General features: G+C 30.4%; 1 protein-coding gene across 1 annotated transcript in view; it reads left to right on the top strand.

Annotated features, from left to right (window-relative positions):
• Positions 1-22,701, top strand: part of LOC123267400 (bestrophin homolog 15) — a 33,036-nt gene that overhangs the window by 3,167 nt on the left and 7,168 nt on the right. Inside the window, exons 2-4 of the mRNA XM_044732011.1 lie at positions 12,985-13,095; positions 13,392-13,563; positions 16,085-16,214. Coding sequence (XP_044587946.1) covers positions 12,985-13,095; positions 13,392-13,563; positions 16,085-16,214 — 413 coding nt within the window. The remainder of the gene's footprint in view (positions 1-12,984; positions 13,096-13,391; positions 13,564-16,084; positions 16,215-22,701) is intronic.

Here is a 22,701-nt window from a genome sequence, read left to right as displayed (position 1 = left end):
GTGATTAGTCGTTATTAAATTGCACACCTCAAACTCGAAAGCTTCAGTCCAGATAAGTTTATTTCGCCGGATATGGATTCAATTTTTTTGTTAATTTTTATTCAAATTTTTAAATGTATTTCTGACAAATAATTCTTTTCTAATAGAAAAATTTAGAGGAAAAATTTTTAACCAAGAAATAGTATATTACGACCCAAGGCCAGAAAGTTGGATTTCCTGGCGTATGGGATATGATGGTTGAGGCGTAGCCGAGGCCATCATATCACATACGTTAGGGCATCCAACATTCTGGTCGTGGGTTGTATACTATTTTTCTTGCTCTCCAGCCGAAAGTACGCAACCCCGGGGAAGGGGTTTTGCAAAACCGAGGCGAAGCCGAGGTTTTGCCGGGGGTGAGGGAGGCGCCGCCCGACTTTTACAAAGCCGAGGCGAAGCCGAGGTTTTGCTGGTCGGGGCGGGCATAATAAAAAAGTAAAAATTAATAAATAAAAAAAAAATAAGTTATTTTAAAGTTTACTAACAAATGCTCTGATTAAGAGAGATAACGTGCACAGAACTCGTCACAAATATTTAAACCCGATTTATTAACAGAATTAATTATTTTAAGTTGATTAAAAATTAGTTTTTAATTAGACGGCTAAGAAAGATTGAAATTAAATTATTAGAAGCTTGTAGAGTACATGGATTGTTTTATAAACATTGCTTTACTAGCTGTCAAAATATAAAAGAAAGCAAATAAAATCTACAAAACTTTTATATTTTATTTTCTAAAATTTTTGTATAAATTATTTGTGCAATATTATTATTAAATAGTTCATTAACAATAATCTAGTTAGAAATTATTTTTATTTATTTGACATTTTTTGGTTAGTTTATGTGCTGACATGTTACATACAGACGATGTTGTGACTGTTAGACAGTTGAATCACGGGCCATGAAAATATGAAAGAAAGCGAGGTTCTGTGCTGCCGGCCAGAAAATATGCGTAGCGCGCATGCGTTAGAGCAGGCCATAAAAGTTGCTGTTCCTGGAGTAAAGTGCGTCCCGGAAGAGCGTACTTTCGGCTAGGAGAGCAAGAAAAATAATCTTAATATAATTCGAATATAGTATATTACATACCTAGGCCAGTAAAATAAGAAAAGTCTCAGATCACATGTAATTGTTGGCCGAGGCGAAGCCGAGGTTGACAAACATGTGATCTGAGGCTTTCTTATTTACTGGCCAAGGTGTGTATACTATTTTTCTGCTCGACGTAGCCGGAATGTGGCAACTTTGTTTAGCGCAGCGGCCAGAAAGTTGCCACTTTCCGGCCGGAGGGCAGAAAAAGCTATTCGCATATTTTTCTATTATAATGAAGGCAGATATTGATATTATTTTGTTCAAAAATTAATAGATTTAAATAATTCATCATTTCAATAAATTCTTAAACCAAAAAATCCTTTTATAGGCAATATTTTTTCTTTTTATCAGTGTAGAATTTGGAAATTTATAGCTGGATATTGTCAAATTTTTCACATAGTCAACGTGTTGTAAAAAAACGAATATTTTATAAACACTATGCTAATATCAAGATAATATTACAAAGAATAAACCTTACATCACTTCTAACCAAAAAAAAAAAAACCAACAAAAATTCTATTAGAAAAAACACGTTCTTCATTTATGATTCAGAATTTAGTTGCATACGCACGATACCTTTCGAAAAAATAAAAAAACCTACCTGAGTACTTTTTCAGTGACATAAAATTTTTGAAGAATGTAACATTCTACACCAAAATTTCAAGAATTTTGAAATCCAATATCAAACTCAATATTCGTGAACTGAAATTTTGCGACTCTATTATTTACATCATCATTCATAAATAATTGAATAGCAAGCATGATTCTAATCATGAACAGAAACAGTTGCAATTCTAAAAAAAAATCTTTATAAATCGTCGTTAAAACATCTATTAAAGCATGAAATTTTTTGAAGATTAGTTGGAAGTGTTTCAAATTAGAAGTTGATAGACCCGAGGATCTCAAAGTGATCACGGTTAGTTATTAGTGAGCGCTTGACACAGATTCCAGAGTTGCCTGAGGACTAAAGTGGTACCTCATAGTAACAGTCGAGCACGCTCGGATCACCTGGTGTACAGAGAAGGTACACATAAAATAACGTACGGTGCCGCTATGTCGCTACCGAATCGCCTAGAAACTCGAGCTGACCTGATACAACAATCCGACTTGGACTTGCAATCGCACGTAGTGTTTTTCTGTCGCTTATTTCACTACAGTCTACAGTAGTTCACACGTGTCTTGATGCTCTTACATTAACATTAATATTAGACCCGGTACAATCGATTCGAATCAGGCATTTAATAAATACAGTCCGTCCATTGACCATTCACTTCCTTTTTACTTCTACTTCATTGTCCTAAAATCTCCAACCTCGAGCAACTCAACAACAGCCAACACCAATAACAATACTCCATGGTTTGAATCTTAAACCTCAGCAAAAATAGCCAACCCGCGTCCTCAAATTATAACTCATATCGATGCATTTTCACGTTTTACACTTTTTATTCCTCCTCGAGACTCGAGGACTGAAATAATTATTCCTCCTCTGTCTTATTTATGTGCATACATATGAATTTATAGTTAAAGTTATACCTCGATCAACGTTCCCTCTGAATTCTTGGATTAGGTGAATCTCTTGCATCATTTGTTCGTAAAATTATTTTTGGTTAAGGATCTCCATGGTTAGTATTAATAGTAATCGCTAAGTGAGGACGAACCGGCTGGCATCATTCTACGAAGCGTGACTGACACTGTTCAAGTTATGCAACCTTTTTGTATCCAGTGGCCTTGCCATCAGCTCTGTTATCTTATTCATAGGCAGGCTGCAGTTAATCCATTCGAAATTATGTGATCTAATGATGGCGATATCGATTCATTGTCGTAAAAATCATTACTTATCGCTTTTGGCAATAGAGGTCCTTTTGATTAACGATCATGTTCTATTCAATCATGACAAACATTAATAGAAAGATTTAGTTGAAAGCATTGGAATTCTTCATTGATCATTTTAAAAAATGAACTGAAATATATTAATTTGTATCAAATAAGTGATTATTAGAGTTTTATAAATATTTTATATAGGATTTTTACTGCTCATTATCGTTTGACTGAAGTTTAATAGCTGGTGTGTCGGAAAAAATAATTAACAATTAAAAAAATAAGCGAATTTCACGATGAATAATGAAAAAATTAAATATGGCCCATGAACAAATTTTCTGATAGATTCAAATATAGCCTGACATGAAAATTAGCCATATATGGTTAAATCAGGACTAATATTGTCATTCATGTTCCTACATGGAAAGAAAAATATGGGAACCACTCCCATAATTTTATAGGAACAGTTCCCAGGTAATTATAGGAACTGTTCCCATGAATTATGGGAACTGTTCCCATAATTATAGGAAATTTTCCCAGAATTATGGGAAAATTTCCCATAATGATGGGAATGGTTCCCATAATGGTATAGGAATGGTTTCTATAATTATAGGAATGATTCCTATACAATTATAGGAACCATTCCCATAATATTATTGGAAATATTCCCATAATGATATAGTAATGGTTCCTATATCATTATGGGAACTATTCCCATAATGGTATAGGAAGGATTCCTAGAACATTATAGGAATCATTCCTATACCATTATGGGAATCATTCTCAAAATAAAATAAAGATAAAATCTTCGTACGGAGTGAGTTTGAAATGATTCCTATAATATATACACGGAAAAAAAAAATTGGGGCATCCACATGATTTTCATGTTGTAGGCAATAATAGTTAAAACAACAATAATAATTAAATAATAATAATAATCATAATAATAATAATAATCTATATTATTAAGAGAATAAGGAAAATTTTGTGGCCAGTCTATTTATGTGATAAAATGGGTTTTTGCTTGGAGTTGTGCCTTTTCAAGGTTTCATATCATTCTCACCAATAGTCAATTTATTATAATAAGAATTTAGGCTGCATTCGAAAATCGACGGTACTTTGGTAAAACCTCGTATCTCTCATTTAAAATACATAGAAGATACGAGGTTTTACCAAAGTACCGTCGAAATGCTCTGTGTCTAGATACATAATCAAGAAATGACCTTGTATCTGGTAAACTATTGACATTTTTAAAGATATAAGCTCATCCCGATGTTACACTCATCAAGAGCTTTCATTTGAGTATCCACATGCATTTTTGATATATTTTTCTTATATACATATATATAATATCTATAAATATATAAAATATATGAAAAATTGATGTGGGTACTCAAATGAAAGGTCTCGATGAGTGTAACATTAATATGAGCTTATATCTTTAAAAATGTCAATAGTTCACAAGATACAAGGTCATTTCTCAATTATATATTAATAAGTCATGTCCTTTGCAATGACACTTAATTTCATTAAAAAAATCGATTTCATCATGTGACTATCCAGGAGACAAAATTGTTCTTAACCTCTTAATAATATAAATTATTATTATTATTATTTAATTATTATTGTTGTTTTAACCATTATTACCTGCCACATGAATCTTCCACAGGAATGTATCATGTGGCAGCCCCAATTTTTTTTTTCCGCGTAAGATTTAAACCTATGTATTGTGGGAACCATTCCTATACTATTATGGGAATGGTTCCCATAAATTATGGAAACCATTCCTATAATAGAATAGGAATTATTCCTATAGCATCATGGGAACCATTCCCATAATGGTATAGGAATAGTTCCCATAATTTTCTTTCCGTGTATATAATTGTTTGAACAAAGGTAGTGTGGAGAACCTCTCATAGACAGCGTATGATCGCTGAATTGTCTCAATATGAAAGAGTTGAGTTTGAGGTATCAAGTTGTAAAATGAAAAATCACTTTGATGACTCTTCGAGTGAATTTATCTAGTAATTGTTTTTTAGTCATTACAACTTCTGAGTCAATTTTTATTAATTAAACATGCTAATTAACGTACAAATTTCTTTGAAAAGTAATATAAAAGTATATTTTTTATTCTCATCCATACACCGAAAAAAAAGTTTTCTCCTCGGCACCATCTACTGTATAGTAACGAGCGTATCGTTACGGGTACAATCCGTACAGCTACAAGTTGCAGTCTGAATACCGACCGTCACGATCTATTCGGATGCCATTCACGATATTATTGCTACCGTGAGTATACAGTTTTCCTAACTTAACTCTCCTCTAAATACTAACGTGTGGATCCTGACAGTAGCAATATCGTATCGTGCAGAGCAGAAAACTTTTTTTTTAGTGTATCCTGATATGGTTAAATCAGCAAATTTTTTCACAGAAGGTTGCATTTTTATTGAGAATTTTAGTATTTTTGAAAAATAGAAGAAACTGTTTCGTAAATGATAAAAAAATGATTATGCATCACGTTCATCGAGAACATGTTCTTTAAAAAAGTTTATGAATAAAAGGATTTATTTTGAAGTAATAGAACTTGTGATTCATTCCATGAAAAAATTATAAATTGTAAGAAATGTTATTATCAAGTACTCAAAGATTAATTTAAAGTTTCTAAGACTTCAATTGTTTATTTTTGTTCTATTAAATTATAATAACTGCTGTGTATGAAAAGTTACTAAAAATAAAAAAAAAAAGTCAATTTCATGATAAAAAGTTGATGATCTTATCTAAAAGTTAAATGTAACTTATATATTAGTGAAGAAAATATTTGAAATGAAAAAAAAAAGGTTCTTTTTCAAAGATTGGGTTACATTTTAATAACACTGAGAAATGCATTCAGAGGCAAACAGACTGTTTTCTATAAAAATTTTTTTTTGCGTATTTTCTGAAGATAAATTAAAATTAAATAATCTGAAACTTAAAAAAATGTTTATCTACTGCATTAAAGTTACTGAACTATTTGATAAAAAAAATTTTTTTAATCGGTACTTACTATTTTAGGCGTAAAACAATGCTTTCTAATGAATGATTTATTAACTGTCAATAAATACGAGAATAAATTTTTAAATAATAACAAATCGCAATAGATCAAAACAAATCCTTCTATATCAGTGTGCGCAGTGAGGCCAGCAATTACCCAAGTAGCCATGTTTATTTCATGTAAATATATGTTTACAAGCGTCTAATCATGTCGGATCGGTTAATTCAAAGCTTCTGAGTAATTACCCGTCTGAACAATCTCAGCCTGAAGACAAAGAATCAAATCTAAATCTATTAATTAAACTGTACTGGGATAGTGATCATTGAGGCCCTTGGGCGCAATTAATCGATACCTTTTATGGTTTTTATTAATTACCGATTCTCGAGTTTCGAAGGAGTACTAAAGTAGTGAGTAGCAAGTAAGAGGTTGTTTGTCTTGATTATTGAAGACGATCATCAGTCTAATGTATGCAACATCGAGGACACATTTCGATTGTATCATAAAATAATTACGTCTACTCTCAAGTCTGGACGTCCTTCGATAAAAAGATATTGCCAAGAATCACAATGTCCTGGATCCTCGAAAGACGATTACAATATTGTATGCGTTACGCAGTTGGTTGAGAAGTTTAAACATGCAGTAATATCCATCAGCAAGGTTATCCTCGTAATCGTGTCACTGTCAATTCAAATATCTTAATCAATATGTTTGTCACTCGCCTAAAAATTCTAATCGTTACGTATTGTACCAGGTTGCTAGGTTTCGAGATCGCTGATAATTCATCGCGTGTCAACTGTAATTTTTTTTTAATTATTTTCTCTAGTGGAATTTTTTTAATATGCTCGTAATTAACAGGTAACAGAATCTGTCTGCTTCTACTTTGCGGACAATAATCAATTTATAAGTTTAAAATTTTCCAATAATTTTCGATCGACTCAACATGGTACCATCCAAAACTGATGAAATTTTTAACTTCTCCATAAGAAAATTGAGAATTTTCAAAAATAAGGAAGTTATTGATTTAACCCCAATTTTCGAAAATCGAGTTTTCATCAGACCTCCACGTTTTGAAGTTCTAGAAAGCGATTCCGACCATTTTCCCGAGGATATCACTACGTCCGTATGTGTGTGTGTGTGTGTGTGTGTATGTAACCCTCTCATAACTTTTGGATTGCCTGATAAGTAATTTGATCACGGTTGGAGCCATTCGAAAGGGCTTGACTAAACTTAGATTTATAATACAATGTGGACCGGTGGATTCCAAGAAATCTAAAAAAAAATACGAAAAAAAATTTTTTTAATTATGATTTTTTTAGAATAAATTTTAAACGGCTTCACCGATTGATTCCAAAAACTAATCTGATCAATTCGTGTTTTAGGGTAACTTATAGGATTCAAAAAACTGCGTCGAATGCTGCCAACCGCGTGAAGATCAACCGTTTTCCTAACTTTTTTTTAAAACTTATTATTGAGACGATTCAGCGATTATGCGCCCTTATTCAGAGATTTTTGAGATTATAGTTTACCAAAAAAATCATAAATGAGCATGTATGAGCATATAGGAATATTTTTTCACAGTACGTAATCGTGAAACTTAACAATCACCTAACTAATATGCAAAAGTTCAAAAAACTTAATTCGTTTTTTTTTAAATAAAAATATATATCTATTTCGCATCTCAAATTTCATATCGAATATTAATAATAAATATTAATTAAGAAATTTCTAGATTCGAGTACAAAGACCTGGTTCTTATTACAGATAATCCGTTACCATCAACCATTTACCATTTCCGAGATTTTTTATCGGTATGCTGAGCTGTATATAGCTCCGCTTGATACGATATCCAACGAAAAAAGTGAAAGAATAAACGATAAGAAGAAGCACTCTTGGAGTGAAGATCAAACCCACGAGACCTTGACGAGCCTTGACCGATGGACCGTTACTCCGCCATTTTGTCAGGCCCAGTTTACATTATTTTCCTTTGCTCCTTTGAATTACATACTTAAATCTTCAATTACGGCTACTTTATTCCTCATAATATGAATTTTATTTCTATTTTAACATCGGAAAGTGCGGTAAACATCTCATTATATAAATATAAGTATAAATATTTAAATTATAACTTGTATTAATGTATATATAGAATGTGACATAATAAAGTGAAACGATAGCGGAATTATTGAGGACTTGACACTTGATATACGACATAAATTTGAATTTAAACGATGAAAGTTTATTTCTCGGGAATCCCCAAAGTCGCTGGAAGATTACGCATCAGATTGCGGGTTTGGCGTATTTTTATATAAAAATATAAGAACAAGAGGGTGCACGCAATACTTGAGCACTATGTCCGTTACCTACCACAAGTTTGAGTGCTCTTATTTCCTCGTTTCACTGCAGGTTGTTTGAAGGACGCCTGGTCATGTCTTTTTTCCTTTATATTATTTCATTTATTAGTTTAAGTTGTTACATTAGTTGCATGTACTTGTCAAATAAAAGTTTCATTTAATAACTTCTTACTACCATGCATCGCTAAACGTCTTACTCATAGTCTTAAGTCTTATCAGCAATAACTCTTGATAATTAATTTACCGTCCAATTAATTCAATGAGCCAGTTAGGCAAGATTTTATCGCGGGAAGTGAATATTTGGAATTAATAATTGTGAGAACTGCAAGCGATTAATTGTTAATATTGTTATTAATTATTATCTGAAGATGATCCAAGGTTAATTTTAATTTGCTTTACGACTGTGTTATGTATTAACGAGTGACAGTAAATGCGTGATACTTGATACTTTAAGTAAGAGTTTTCCGTAAAGTCAGAATTATAATATTGTTTTATGCATATAAACACTCGCAGCTAAAGCTGAACGGTGAGTCACTTTTATGAAATATTTAACATTCTCAAGCGATATCAGTAACTTTGTTTCTTTGTATGTCTTTTTTTGTTTATTTTTGTTCATAAATTACGCGTGGAAATTTTTTTTATGAGAAATTTTAATTTAATCTTCAATAAATTTTATTTTAATGGTTTTTAATGAAGTTTAAGCATAATCATTTTTAATTTATAAAAATTCACAGAAGATTCACTAATTAAAATTTGAAGGCGACCGCCCCTTTTTTCTCAAGCAATAATTTCTCATGACATAATTTATCTAGGAAAATTTCTCAAGTAGAAAATTTCTCATCGTCAAAATTTCTTAAGGACAAAATTTCTCAAGGACGAAATTTATTATGTCGTAATTTATCTTATGTTTAATTTTATGCTATAATGCTTCACAGTAAAAAATTTTTCGTCATTGTGTAGAGTGTTAAAATTTGTGTGTTGAATATTACACTCTAGTGTGTAGCATTTAACACTCTCATGTGTTGATTTAATAATTCAACACACTAGAATGTTAAATTCTATACACTAGAGTGTAATATTCAACACACAAATTTTTAACACTCTACACAATGACGAAAAATTTTTTACTGTGTAATGCTAATATTAATAATTTAATATAGTTTAATTATCTTTCATTATGTTATTTAATTTTAATAATAATAAATAATTAATTAAGATCGAAGCTATTTTGTTTTTCTTCTTTATTAATCTTTGCTTATGCTAGTGTTGGTGTTTTTCGCATTTGTGTTGGTCTTATGTCGAATAAACACACACACAAAAATCATATTAAATGAGCGCAATACGATTACCCGCGTTTGTGTTGGTCTAATGTCGGATAAACACACATTCATATCATGTTTAATTTTTAGTGTTTAAGAAAATATTGATTTAAGAAATTTTAGGGATGAAAAATTATTAATATGAGAAATTTTAGGGGTGAGAAATTATTGGTATGAGAAATTTTAGGGATGAGAAATAATTGGTTGAGAAATAGTTGGAAATAGTTGGTTGAGAAAAATGACAATTATGACTAAGAAAATTATTGCTAGAATGATTTGTTAGTTAAGTTTTAATTTATCCAAATCTAGGAAAAAAGTTGGATTATTTTTTTTCTATTCTTTAATGTAAATAAGAGGCAAAAACTAAAAGCTCTAAACTGTTAAGAAGTGTCGGTTTCAATGGAGATTTCAATGCTTTATAAAATCAATTTTAGTGACCAAAAGAAATGTTTGCTTAAATTAAACTTTATTTTTATTATTATAACTTTTGTTATTGAAAAATTTTCCAGTAAATTATGTTTAGTGTATAAACATATTTTCAATAAAAAAAAAAAAAAAAAAAAAAACAATATATTTATTACGAGGGACATTCTAAATGACAAGGCTGAGCCAATGCATCTAAATAGTGGAATTCATTTTTATTATTGCACGTTAAAATCAATAAATGTCTCGTGTAAAAATGTTCAAAAATTTTTTCTGTAAACCTCAAAAATTTACAGCTAAAAATAATCTGTTAAAATCAATCTTTTATTACAAAATAATATTTAAATACCATTATAGTTTATAAACACCCTTTCATAAAAAACTTCTGTCAAAATTTCATTTAACTCGAATCGACATTGCTTCATCCCAATGATTTATTACCGAGCCAATAAAAATAAATTATTAATTCGCTCCTACTATGCGAATTTTTGCAATGTTTAAAGACTTGGACTAAAAATTATTCCAGATCAGCAGAAAAGTTGCAGTATAATAATAATGTAGCCATAATTTTCCATCGTTTAAATAAAAGCGATAAAGTATTATAGTGCGGGGTTTATATTAACGCTTGTTTAGGCTCATTATCGTCGTCAGGCATCCGTTAATTTCCGCGGCCGTCTCTTTGTGTTATATCTTACATTCGGATCCTTATATCGCTGGCAATAATTGATAAATTACCGTCATTATTCTAAATATAACAATTTTTCCTTCCATTCCATTTATATTATTGTTTATTGTTTTTTTTTTTTTTTTTTTTTTTTTCCCTCAAAACCACTTTGTTTAATCAACAGATTTATCTACGAGAAAATTTATTCACATGCGGGTGGCATAATATATTTATAAGGTAGTAATGTAGTAAGCCGTACCAGTAAAAGTGCCACTAGTTATTTCTTATTTCGATATTCAAACAAGTATCGTTAAACTGTATCGAAGGTCGTTGAGCTGATAGAACGCGCGTGGCTATATTGCTATACTTTATACGTGGCGCAAGTGAACGCTGCAATCTGTAATTCCCTGGTAATGCATATCTGCAGCTATATCCTATATCTTACAATTACAGGCCAACATAAAACATTAATATTTTTTTTTTTAATATTGTAAAATCACAATCAATTTAAAATAGTTACATGAGTGGAAATGAGTGAAAACATTAAAACATTATCTAAGTACACCTTCCTACTTGACCTACTGACATGAAATTAAAAAGTGTAAAACGTTATCTAAGGATTCAATATATACTCACGATTAAGCGATTACATTCATTACTTTTTTATTTTGTTTTTTGCTAATGTAATTACCATTTTATCTCAAGGTTCTTTTAGAAGATAAGTTTTCGTTTATGATTGAAAAATATATTATTCTAAATAGGCTATTATTATTGATGTTATATATTTAAATTGTTACTTTCAGTCTATTACTTTTATTATTATGCGGTCGCTCTTGTTTTATGCTTATTAAGCTGCATGTGTCATAACAATTATGATAATTATTATTATGAATATGATTACAAAAAAAATCGAATGTCTAAAATGACGAATTGACACTAAAGTGGTTTACTTTCACTGATTTTATATTTTAATTTAATTATGCACTAATTGATAAAAATTTTGAAAAACTTTCAGACTAAGAAATGAATTTTTAATTGATTAGTTCAATTTTTCTTCATTTAAAAATTAATGAGTTTGTTATTTCAGAAAAAAATAACAGAAAACTGATTATCGACTGTCTAAAATTGTGCTAAATTTTATTTTAATTCTATAAATTAAATATAAAGTAATTTTTATAATGATGGACTAATTAAATATTTCGTGATAAAAATATACTTCAAAACTTTTATAGAGTAAAAAAATGATGACTTTTATGAAGATTATTAAGTCGAAATAAAGTCATAAATAAAGTTTGCCTCTATAAATAAAGAAATTTACATTAGATTTGGTCAGGTACACTTGAGTTCGATGTAAAAAAAAAAATAAAAATAAATTTGACCTTGGTAAAATCAAAAGAAAAATTTCGGATGAATATAAAAAAAAAATTTTTACTGACCTTTAAAACCTAAAACTCGCTAGTATTCTCAATGGGCTCAAGTCTAATATAAATTTATAATATCGAGTGTTTATAATTTAAATATATGATCATTGAATTTAATAAAATTTTAATATTATTGCAGTAGACGCATACAAATATAACAAATAAAGACTTGTAATAATATAAGTCAATACTATTTCCGTGGTGTTGAAGAAAATATTTAATCAGATAGAATTGTTTATGCTACGATGATTAAAAATTTATATTAATAAATTAAATCGAAAATAAATAGCTAATGTTTTTTAAATGACAGTAAATTTTTTCTGTTAAATACATACTGAATGAAGAATCTATTGATAATAATTAGAATAAAATGTTTTATGAAATAAATCATTAGGGTTTCAAGACTGATAAACATACATAATACGCCGGACATCCGGTAGCCGTTTAAATTCCTCTGATGTTTTGTTCATCTCCTAGCGACGTAATAATTTAATAAAACTTTTACTCAAAACTATTATTTTAAATAAATAGTTTATCATTTATTACAACTATGACTCGGCCATTTTCTCCCACGTGTCCGTGATGATGAGCATCATACACGTGTGACATTAAAGTGGTCGACCTCTGAGCAAACTTGTAACATTGACAGCTTCGTATATATTTTTTATCCAAACCGCCCGAAGGAGTTCTTTATCAAATTACCATAAATCAGTTCCGGTCCACGTGAAAGCTTAAATTTATTTACCGAAGACACTTATATAAGTAATAAATAAAAGTGGGTAATAATAATCTTAGGTGAATAAATAATAATCACGACGAAAATATATATTTGTTTCAGATGGCGAGGGTCTGTGTACAAGTTGATATGGCGAGAATTATTGGTTTACCTCTTTCTCTACTACCTGATAAATTTGACCTACCGATATGTACTAAACGAGGAACAACAGAGGTATATTATACTGTTTATTTAAACCGACAATTAAACTAGACCTTGAGCTGAGTCCTTTAAAATCATCAGGACGAATTTTAAAAATAAATAAAAGATTAATTACATCGCCCACCATTCACAACTTTAGTATTCTCGGTACTGTATGAAACCGCCTTGATCCACTTAAAGCATCCATGCTACCAATAATAACGTCCTCCAAAAAAAAAAAAAAAAAAAAAAAAAAGGCCTCGGGAAATTTTATCAGATTTGTCATCAGCAATCATTTTTAATAATTGTTTCGTTTTATTGTTTAATAGGATTTTCGAAAAGGTACGTTACTATTTCGGCAACTCGAGCGAGTCAATTCCTATGTCCTTTGTCCTGGGATTCTACGTGAGTCTCGTTGTCAAACGATGGTGGGACCAATACAAACTTCTCCCTTGGCCGGACAACCTGGCTCTCTTTATCAGTGCCGCCATTCCTGGAAATGTAAGTTATCTATTATTATTTTTACTTACAATTATCCTCTTCAAATTGTTCAAAAATCAGATTTAAAATAAATTTTACAAAGCCCCACATCATCTTGTCCAGTAAAATCAAAAATAATATTTCTATCATCTTTAGAGTTGTGGTTTTAGATGCTATCTCTATCATGATTTATTTTTTTTTATTTAACTTCACAATTAATTATTTTGAAAATCGCTGCAATTCATAAAATTTTTTTCATTCTAATGTGTATTTTGTCAAGGAATAAAAAATAAAAGTAATAGTTTGAGAGTGACAAGTTATTGCACATTTGTTGTCATTAGTTTGATGAGTTGCCATGACACCTTTTAGTGTCGTTAGCGTTAATGAGTAGGTGATAGACAGTATCTTGGATCACGGCACTCCCTTAAGCCGATGCAAGCCTCGAATTGACGTTACAAAAAAAAATTGTAATAAATTGGGAGATTACTTTTTTGGCTGTATATCAAATAGAATAATACAATATGAATAATAAAAGGTCGAGAGATGCTTTTTGAGGGTTCTGAGAACCGCAGGAGGCTGGGAATTGAAAATAAAGGATGTAACCTTTTGTAAAGATTCGGGACTTAAATCATTGGCGAGGTTTTAACTCCTTTTAAGATGCTAACTAAACTCTCGAAGAGATGATGGTATGAAAATAAGAATAAAAATAAGGATAAAATATAAATATACATATATAAAGAAAGAAAGACATTGAACAGGAACGTACGAACCATATTAATGATAGAGAATGGTCTCAAGTGGAATTATTGGCTAGCGGCCGGGTATTTTAGCAGTACACATGCCGCGACTTTCCTGCTGATGGCGAAAGGGAAAGGAGAATTATAGGATTAGGAGTCCGTGCTACGCCAGCACACCACCGCGGGTAGGGAAGGGAAGACGAAACGGGTGAAACCGTTTTTGTACAGACTACGGCCGTGTGAATTTAAGTTGCAAGTAAAAGCAAATAGCTATTAATCGCAAAGCTGGTATGCATGTTACTTTATTCATCTTTATTTATTCATACTATTGTATTTTAAATTATTTGGAAACGTACTAAATTTCCTGATAAATTGTTATTCTAAGGACGCACGTGCTTGTTAAGATTCCGAGGGTATATATATACTTTATGTGCGATTGCAAAATGGTAGCCGGTGTAATCAATCTAGTTTTTTTTTTTAAACACCTGATTTACTTGATATTTTATGCTTTTATGGTAATCAGTAATCATTCAGTGCTTTTGAGAAATTAGATATTGTTCATTTTTTTAAATATTCAATTGAGATAGAGCATCAATTATTGACACTTAGATACATTACTATAATTTTTTCAACATATTTAAATTTAAAATTGTTAAATTTTTTTTGACATTGTTCGGCTATAAAATTCATCTTCTTAATAAAAATTTCTCAAATTTAATAATTGATTTCGATTGATAAAGTCAATTACCGGAATAAGCCAATTTTTTACTAGCCTGATAAAACCGCAACTGAGCAAATTAGTGGTATAACGTTGTACCAATCCTTGACATCCATTACTTTTAAATTAATAACCATTTAATTTATCGTCAATATTTAATTTGCTTGATTGTTTATAATTTATTTATTCATAGAAAAGAATTTAATGTAAATAGACGAAAAACATAATTAAATATGAGTTTGTTAAAAGAGTGCTCATCTAAGCAAAATAGTTAAGGAATTTAATTCTCACGAGCTGTTTCAATAAACTCGAATAGGCTTTATGTTGTTTATTAATGAATTTTTGATATTTTTTACGACTATCAATTTTTTTTAATTCTTTGAATTACAAAGATTGTATAAGAAAGTATGCGACTGTTATGAATCTTGTAAGTAATAAAAATAAATCTTATACTACAATATAGTATTAATAATGGATGTTTCTACTTTATGAATCTCGAACATTAATAAAATTTTTTTCTTTATTTAATGTTCCTGACATCATAAAAAATTATTTTTATGGGAAAAAAATAATCCAGATTATGATCACAATGACCCAAAATTTTTAATATCTGTAAACAATATTTGCCAATGTGATCAATTTTGATGAAAATTTATTTTCAACTTAAAAATCAGGATATTAATAAATGACTTAAAATTAATCCGTCAGTCAGTAAATTTGTATTGTTTAAAATTGTTCATAACTATTTTTTTTTTAGTTCTTTAAATTACAAAAATTTTATAAGAAATTATACTATTATTATTGATATTTTAGGTAACTAAATAAATCCTTAAGTAGAGTATCAATAATTTATGCCTTAAAATTAAACATTTATTTTATATAAAAATTTTGTTGTATTTAATAATTCTTTAAACTTAACAAGTTGAATTATCTAAAATTAATCATCTAAATGATCGAAAAATGACTTACAAAATTTTTTTTGAGAAGTATTATCTACTTCTCCTATCGAAAAAAGCAAAGAATTATATCTTAAGAGAAAAGAATTGATTTAATTAAGAGAAATAACTTTGACATATTTATGTTACAGGACGAGAGAGGACGATTAATGAGGCGTAACATCGTACGATACGCAGTCCTTGCTTACGTTATCACACTCCAAAGAATCTCATTGAGAGTCAAAAGGCGTTTTCCAACTCTTCAACACATCGTAGACGTAGGTAAGAAAAACTCAGACAAAAATTCAATAAATAATAAATTAATCAAGACATTAATCATAATAATTGAATTGGTAATTGGAAATTGAAAATAAAATACAATACGCGGAGAATTTATCAGTTTCCACGTACTGCTAATATAAATAGCGGGTACTTGACTAAAGAAGATGAAGAAGAAATAGAAATTGAAGAGACAAGGAAAATAAGAAGATATTGTCGTGCCAGGCACGAACGATCGTCGATTCTGCTTCTCGTTAACGCCGTAGTTTCTGGATGTATTGTGTCGCGGGTACGTTTGTATGTATTTATTCGGTGCCGTGGAACAAGACGAGCAGCTCAACCTATCCAGACGAAGATCAAGACGATCGGCAATCCACGATGGAAAATAAGACTCAATGCTTGACAAGAAATTACCTCGGGAATCCTCGAAGACTGGCGTATACCGAGCACCTTTCAAGGAACATGAGACATGCATCTTCCATGAGTGCATTCCTCCGGTGTATACTAAACCGCAAGTGAATCCATAGAAAACCATATTAAACTTCATCCGTCCAATTCGATCCTCGATCTTTGATAAAATATGAGACTTTGCTGACAGTACGGCTATTCCTGTCCTCGATGCTCACTATGTCGATACTATAACATCTATACTAGGCTATTTCTGTAACATAATTGATGATCAATTATTTTATTACACTAATTACACCTCGTCTAGATGAATGCAAAAAAATGTTCATCTCAGTCAAATAAAAATATCAGTCACATTAGTTTAAACTTAGAATTGTGGCCGAAATATTGAAGATGCAAAAAAATTACAAGAAACTTTTTTTGTAGGAAATTAAATTTTCTACTAAAAAGGTTCTTGTTATTTTTGCTGTATCCTTTAGTCTGTAATTTAAATTGTAAAGTTATAAAGTTTTTAGAGCAAATAAACAATATTTTTTTCAAAAATTTAAATATAAAATTATAGCCAAAATATTGAAGATTGAAAGATTGAAGATACAAAAAAGCTCCTTGTCAGTTTTCATGTATCTCTAATCTTTTAGCCAAAATTCTAAATTGAAGTTAGAACAATTAAGTTTTTTGCTGTAAGACTTGAACGGTCATTATAAAATTACGGAATTAGTACAAGTGTGACACACCACGTGAATCAATGATTAATACATCTAAGAATTGAACACAGTAACGGTAGCTAATCCGTTTAATTTTATATAATTATATCAAGAGGGTCAAGTCCAATTAAAAGAAAAAAGAAAATAAACGATTGGCGATCCTCAGGAATAAAACGAGGCCTCGCCTGATTCATACTTAAATATTTATGTATTATCCGATCACCAGTAAGGAAAAGCACGTGTCGGTACACCAATTGCAATAAATCATAATCTCCCTCTATTCCAGTATTTATATTTTTTAACTTGATAACAGGTTATGACGCGTTACGCCAAGGAAAAGCTTTTACTCATTTGCAAATAGACTTTTTTATTGAGTAGCATGATGATGATAATTAATGAACTTCTGAGTAAATCGCGCTAACACCGAGGAGTGGTATTGATTGAGATCGCGATTGATCACGTGATGACGTCAAACGCCGAGTAATTTTCGTTATAAACAGCTCTCTTCCTTTTCCTCATTTATATTGTCGTTTTAGAGAAAATAATACTTAGATCTATTTCTGGATACTGTAATTTAATAAAACTATATTATTAACTATAAATATATACTCGTGATGTTTATAAATATTATACAAGTTTCGCCTCACTCGATTGATGGCAGAGACCGATAGAGAACGATTTATTTCTATTTAATATGATTTGTTGATATTTAACAACTTGTTTGTTAGAAAGTATTTTTTCGCATAAAAAAATTATGAATAAATATTACTTTGAACAAATCATTAATTATTTTTAATATACTCTTCTAGTGATTCTATAATTTCGTTTTTAATTATCATCAGAAGACAAAAAAATGTTTTTCCTGACATATATTTACTTAGAATAAAAATTTAAAGAATTCATTCATAATTCTTCTTAATTTCCTCACTTAAAATTTTCTTTATAATAATTTGATTAAAAAAAAGATCCAAATATTTTCGGTATTTGTTAGTTCTTGTACTGTCTTAAAAAGACAAAAAAGATTTATTTTCCCCCAAAAAATTTTAACAAACTTTTTATAATAAATGTGGTTTAAATTTCCAAATAAATTCTTCTATCAGTGTAATATTTATTAGACGTGAAGATTTATTCATAACACGGACTACTCTACACCACGTAGCATCTGTAATATTTCAAGGATTACTTTTTGCGTTAGAGCATCTGAAATGGCATTTTGATGGAATTCTCTAAGTTTTTTAGTCTTTCATCGAGTGATCACGCAGCTCTCGACTCATACACAACTCAAGATTGAAGACTGAAGACCGGAGTCTCAAGTCATTGATAATTATACACTAAAGCAGATACCTACTGGAGATTTTACCGTTTTCTTGGTTTTCTTATACATTACTAGTCGTAATTCTTGAAAGGCGATCGAGGATTTTCTCGTCGGCGCCAGAGTACCAGCGATCATCATAATCATCACTGTAATCTACAGTTTTATCGTTAGACTGTCGTTCGTTTTTACTCAAGTTATCTCCGGGTTATTTTTTACAAGTTAGAGACGAGAGTGGAGACTATTTACAAGACCGCAGGAGTATAAAAAGGTTAAAATAAATATTATAAAATCACTGACCATCCGACATACACTTGTGTGTATTGAGACTACACTACACTATTCTGCGGTGTGTTCGCCGTTAATTATACGGCATCATCACCTACAGGTACAGGTACAAGTACAGGTACATGTACCTCCTTACATGCTTTAAATATATAGACATACTAGTTGTTGTATCATATATTAAATTTCTTCTCTCCATTCCACGCAGTTCAGAATAACAGACAACATACTGACATGTTGGTAGTCTTAAGTCTAAACGCTCTACTCTTTGTATTAGTGTAGTTATAGTTATACTAGCAATCGATAATTTACTCGATGGCGCCAGACTATCCTGCTCTTCTAGTTCCTTTTTACCTTAAGGAAATACATTAATACCACACTTATCTCCACTCCGAGTTCTATTCTAGGAACACTAATTACCGTTGTTAAACTGTTTGTTCACGGTCCATTTGACACGTTCATTTTCATTTTTTAACTACACTGCCACGCACAATATAATTATTTTATTCAAGTTATAGTATTTGTTATGCGTTTCTTTAGCACACTTAATTATTATTATAAGACAATAATCATCCGCTTAATTTATCTCAATATTTTAAGGTATCAAATTGCCACTTAGGAATTTGCTATCACGTTTCTATTCGGTGATAAATACAATTTATAATAAACTTACTGATCTCTAAATCTGAAACAGTGAAAATCACTGGAAATTAGTGATATATTCACTATTTCACAGTAATAAGTATACCACTTGGTATACTTATGGCTGTGAAACAGTGAAATTCCACTGATTCATTTTAAGAGAGTGGGATTACAATATAATCAATATCAAATTTTGATTTTCAATGTAAGAAATTTGGAAAATTCTATTGAAAAATATAAAAAATAAACAGCTTTTGTACCTTTGTAATAGTGTGATTTCATGAAATCTACTAAGAAATTTCATAAAAAATATTAAAATTTACAGCTCTGAAATTTACATTACAAAGACATAAAATTTAGAGAAATTCGAGATATTTTAACATTCAAAAGTTGCTTGGAAAAAAACTATTGAAAATATGAATTTTTTAATTATAAATTGCTGTCATTTCTAAATTAACTGTGACTTTAATCATTCTCTGGACAACACATATGCCAAGTTTCATAACAAAATAGCAAAATTTTTTTAAATCTTTGTCATGAGGACAAATAGTTCTTAAAAATCTTCTAAAAGTGAAATTAGTTTCAAACATAAGATCTATAATTTAATCAGCGTCATTAAAGTAGATTTCAAATAACTTTTTATAAAGTTTATAAATAATCCACTTATTACAAAAACAAAAATATCGAGGGCACACATGTAAGAATGAAAAAAAAATTTTTTGGTGACATTTTTTAAATTATTTATTCCTATCAACAAGTTCAAATTTACTTACGAAATTTTAAAAACTCATGCATTAATTTAATGTATAATTTTAAATTCACCTAAAATATAGTTTAGCAATTGGACCTATGTAAATTTTCCATACATTTAAGATAAATTATTAATGAAGTATCATAATAATAAAAATAAAGATAAAAAATTGAATTCTGCAAAAATATCATCCATTTTTTGCAAACGTAACAAGACTATGGAATTTTTCCGTGTAAAAGCATTAACAGTCTTTCCAGAAGTAATAAGGTCTTATACGAGCTCACAATAATCAGCAGCAATCGTAACTATGATTAACTAGGAACCGATAAACCAAGCTAAGTAAATAATGGCGACTATCATTACGAATCTCTTGATGCTTTAATGTTAATGTTCAATCTATCCTCTTTCATTGGTACACTTTTCAGTGGTATAAAGTATATAATATATGAAGTTATGTCTACTGGAACTATCAGGAACGGCACGCGCATCAGTAAGATTTTATTCTGAGTATTACTGAGTACTCAGTATTGGCGCCCACCTCGAACACTATATTTAGGACAAATTGTCGACAGCGAGTTTCACCGTGATTATTTAAACTCCTATCCGAAGATATAGCAAGTGTGAACAAGAAAGTAATTGCGTCCGTTTTACAGGTAACATGAAAGATGAATCGGGAGTGGCTTTGGCACTGAGATTTTCATCTCGAGGTTTTTTCTGTAGGAATGAAACAAAACTAATCCACTGGAGAAATGATTATGGTGATGATAATGATGATACCAAGTGAGAGCGCGTTAAATTGCCCATGATCTTACGGCCTTGAAGAAGGTCGGCAAGGCGTTGGCATTACTCGAGGACACTTTTAAGCATTACAGTTTTATCGTTCTTCAATAAATCTATTTTTTAATTAAATCCTTCTGCTTGGATTTTTCCTCTGACATCTTGAGGTCATACTGCAGATAAACGACCCATAAAATGTGGCCTTTAAATCATCGCGAGGCATTAATTTTTAAACATTGATACAGCACTGAATTTATGTCCCGGTTATCATTGTACCATGGATTCAAAAGTTGAGAAGCGTCAAGAATTTTAGCCTTGGAGATTTTGCAAACGCAACATTATTATTGAAGCAGCTCATTGGAGATGCCACGCGCGAAGGATCGTTGGAGACAAAACCAGAAAGCTGCATGCCTAAGTTGTGATTTGTGTTACATATGTTTCCAAGTTAAAGTGAATAATATCAGTAGTTCGTTGGCCTGATCGCAGATCCATTACTCGTGATTTATCTGTTGAAACACGTAGACAAAACTAATAAAATTACTCGAGCAAATGGTAGTATGTTACCCAATAATTGTTATTTAGTAATTGTATATTGTGATGTATGGTGTGGTGTTGTTTTACTAGTCTGACTAGCTTTCAATTTCCCTAGTGACAAGCTTTTAATTTTCTCCTTGGCAGAGCTCAGGAAAAATAAAACAAGCTATTGACAAGCAAAGCGCATCGGGAATGCGCGAATCGAATTGATTCATTGTTTCACGGACTTCTAATTACGCGGTGATATTTCCTAATCACAGTCATCGTCAGTTTTCTCTGGCGCCAATCCCTGAGTGTTTTTACTTTTTATTAAACACAATCATTTCTGATTGGTTTAAGTACTCTTGATTTTTACTGAAATTTGTTGTGGATTTTAAAAAATAAGGTTAAAACTGAAACAATCTTTGTAAAAAATTTTAATTCAAATTTTTTAAATTAAAGAATTGCAATTTTGTATTAAAATTTGTAATGAATGATGAACCATTAAAATTATTTTTTGATTGATCAATTAATTCTTTAGTTCATGAATTTTTCGCATCCTTCTTTGGAATATATATTTAATAATACAAAGAATAAACATTTTCTTGGAACCAAAGTAACTTTTTTAACGAAATAAAGAGACAGTTGAAAATATTGTGATGAAAAGTGAATTTTTAAAAACAAAATTCACAGCTGGTGAGAGTACTAGCAAATAAATGAATCTATTACCCGTTCACGGTGATTAAACGTAAATTAATGCACAATAAAATTAGCATACATTTGAAGTTTAAATTCGCGTTGTATGTGCAGAGACTGGTTTCGTCTGAAACGACAAAAAGAACAAAGAATAAACAAAATGAAGTTAAAAAATAAAAGAAAGGGAGTTGAGATAAAGAAAGATACAAAGAAAGAGCTGAGCTTAAGCTTATTTTTTACTTTCACGACGACCTTGCACACCCGACAAGGACCACCGGGTTCCTTGACCTCTTCTTATCCTCTTATATTCGATTCAATTCTGTTCAGTACTTTCCTACTTATACTGTACAATGTATTTAATAACGCTCCTTAGTCAAAAATATAAACCGTTTTATTGGGCGA

The sequence above is a fragment of the Cotesia glomerata genome, linkage group LG6, assembly GCF_020080835.1.
Source record: "Cotesia glomerata isolate CgM1 linkage group LG6, MPM_Cglom_v2.3, whole genome shotgun sequence".
Lineage (NCBI taxonomy): Eukaryota > Metazoa > Arthropoda > Insecta > Hymenoptera > Braconidae > Cotesia > Cotesia glomerata.
This window is presented reverse-complemented; position numbering and strand designations above follow the sequence as displayed.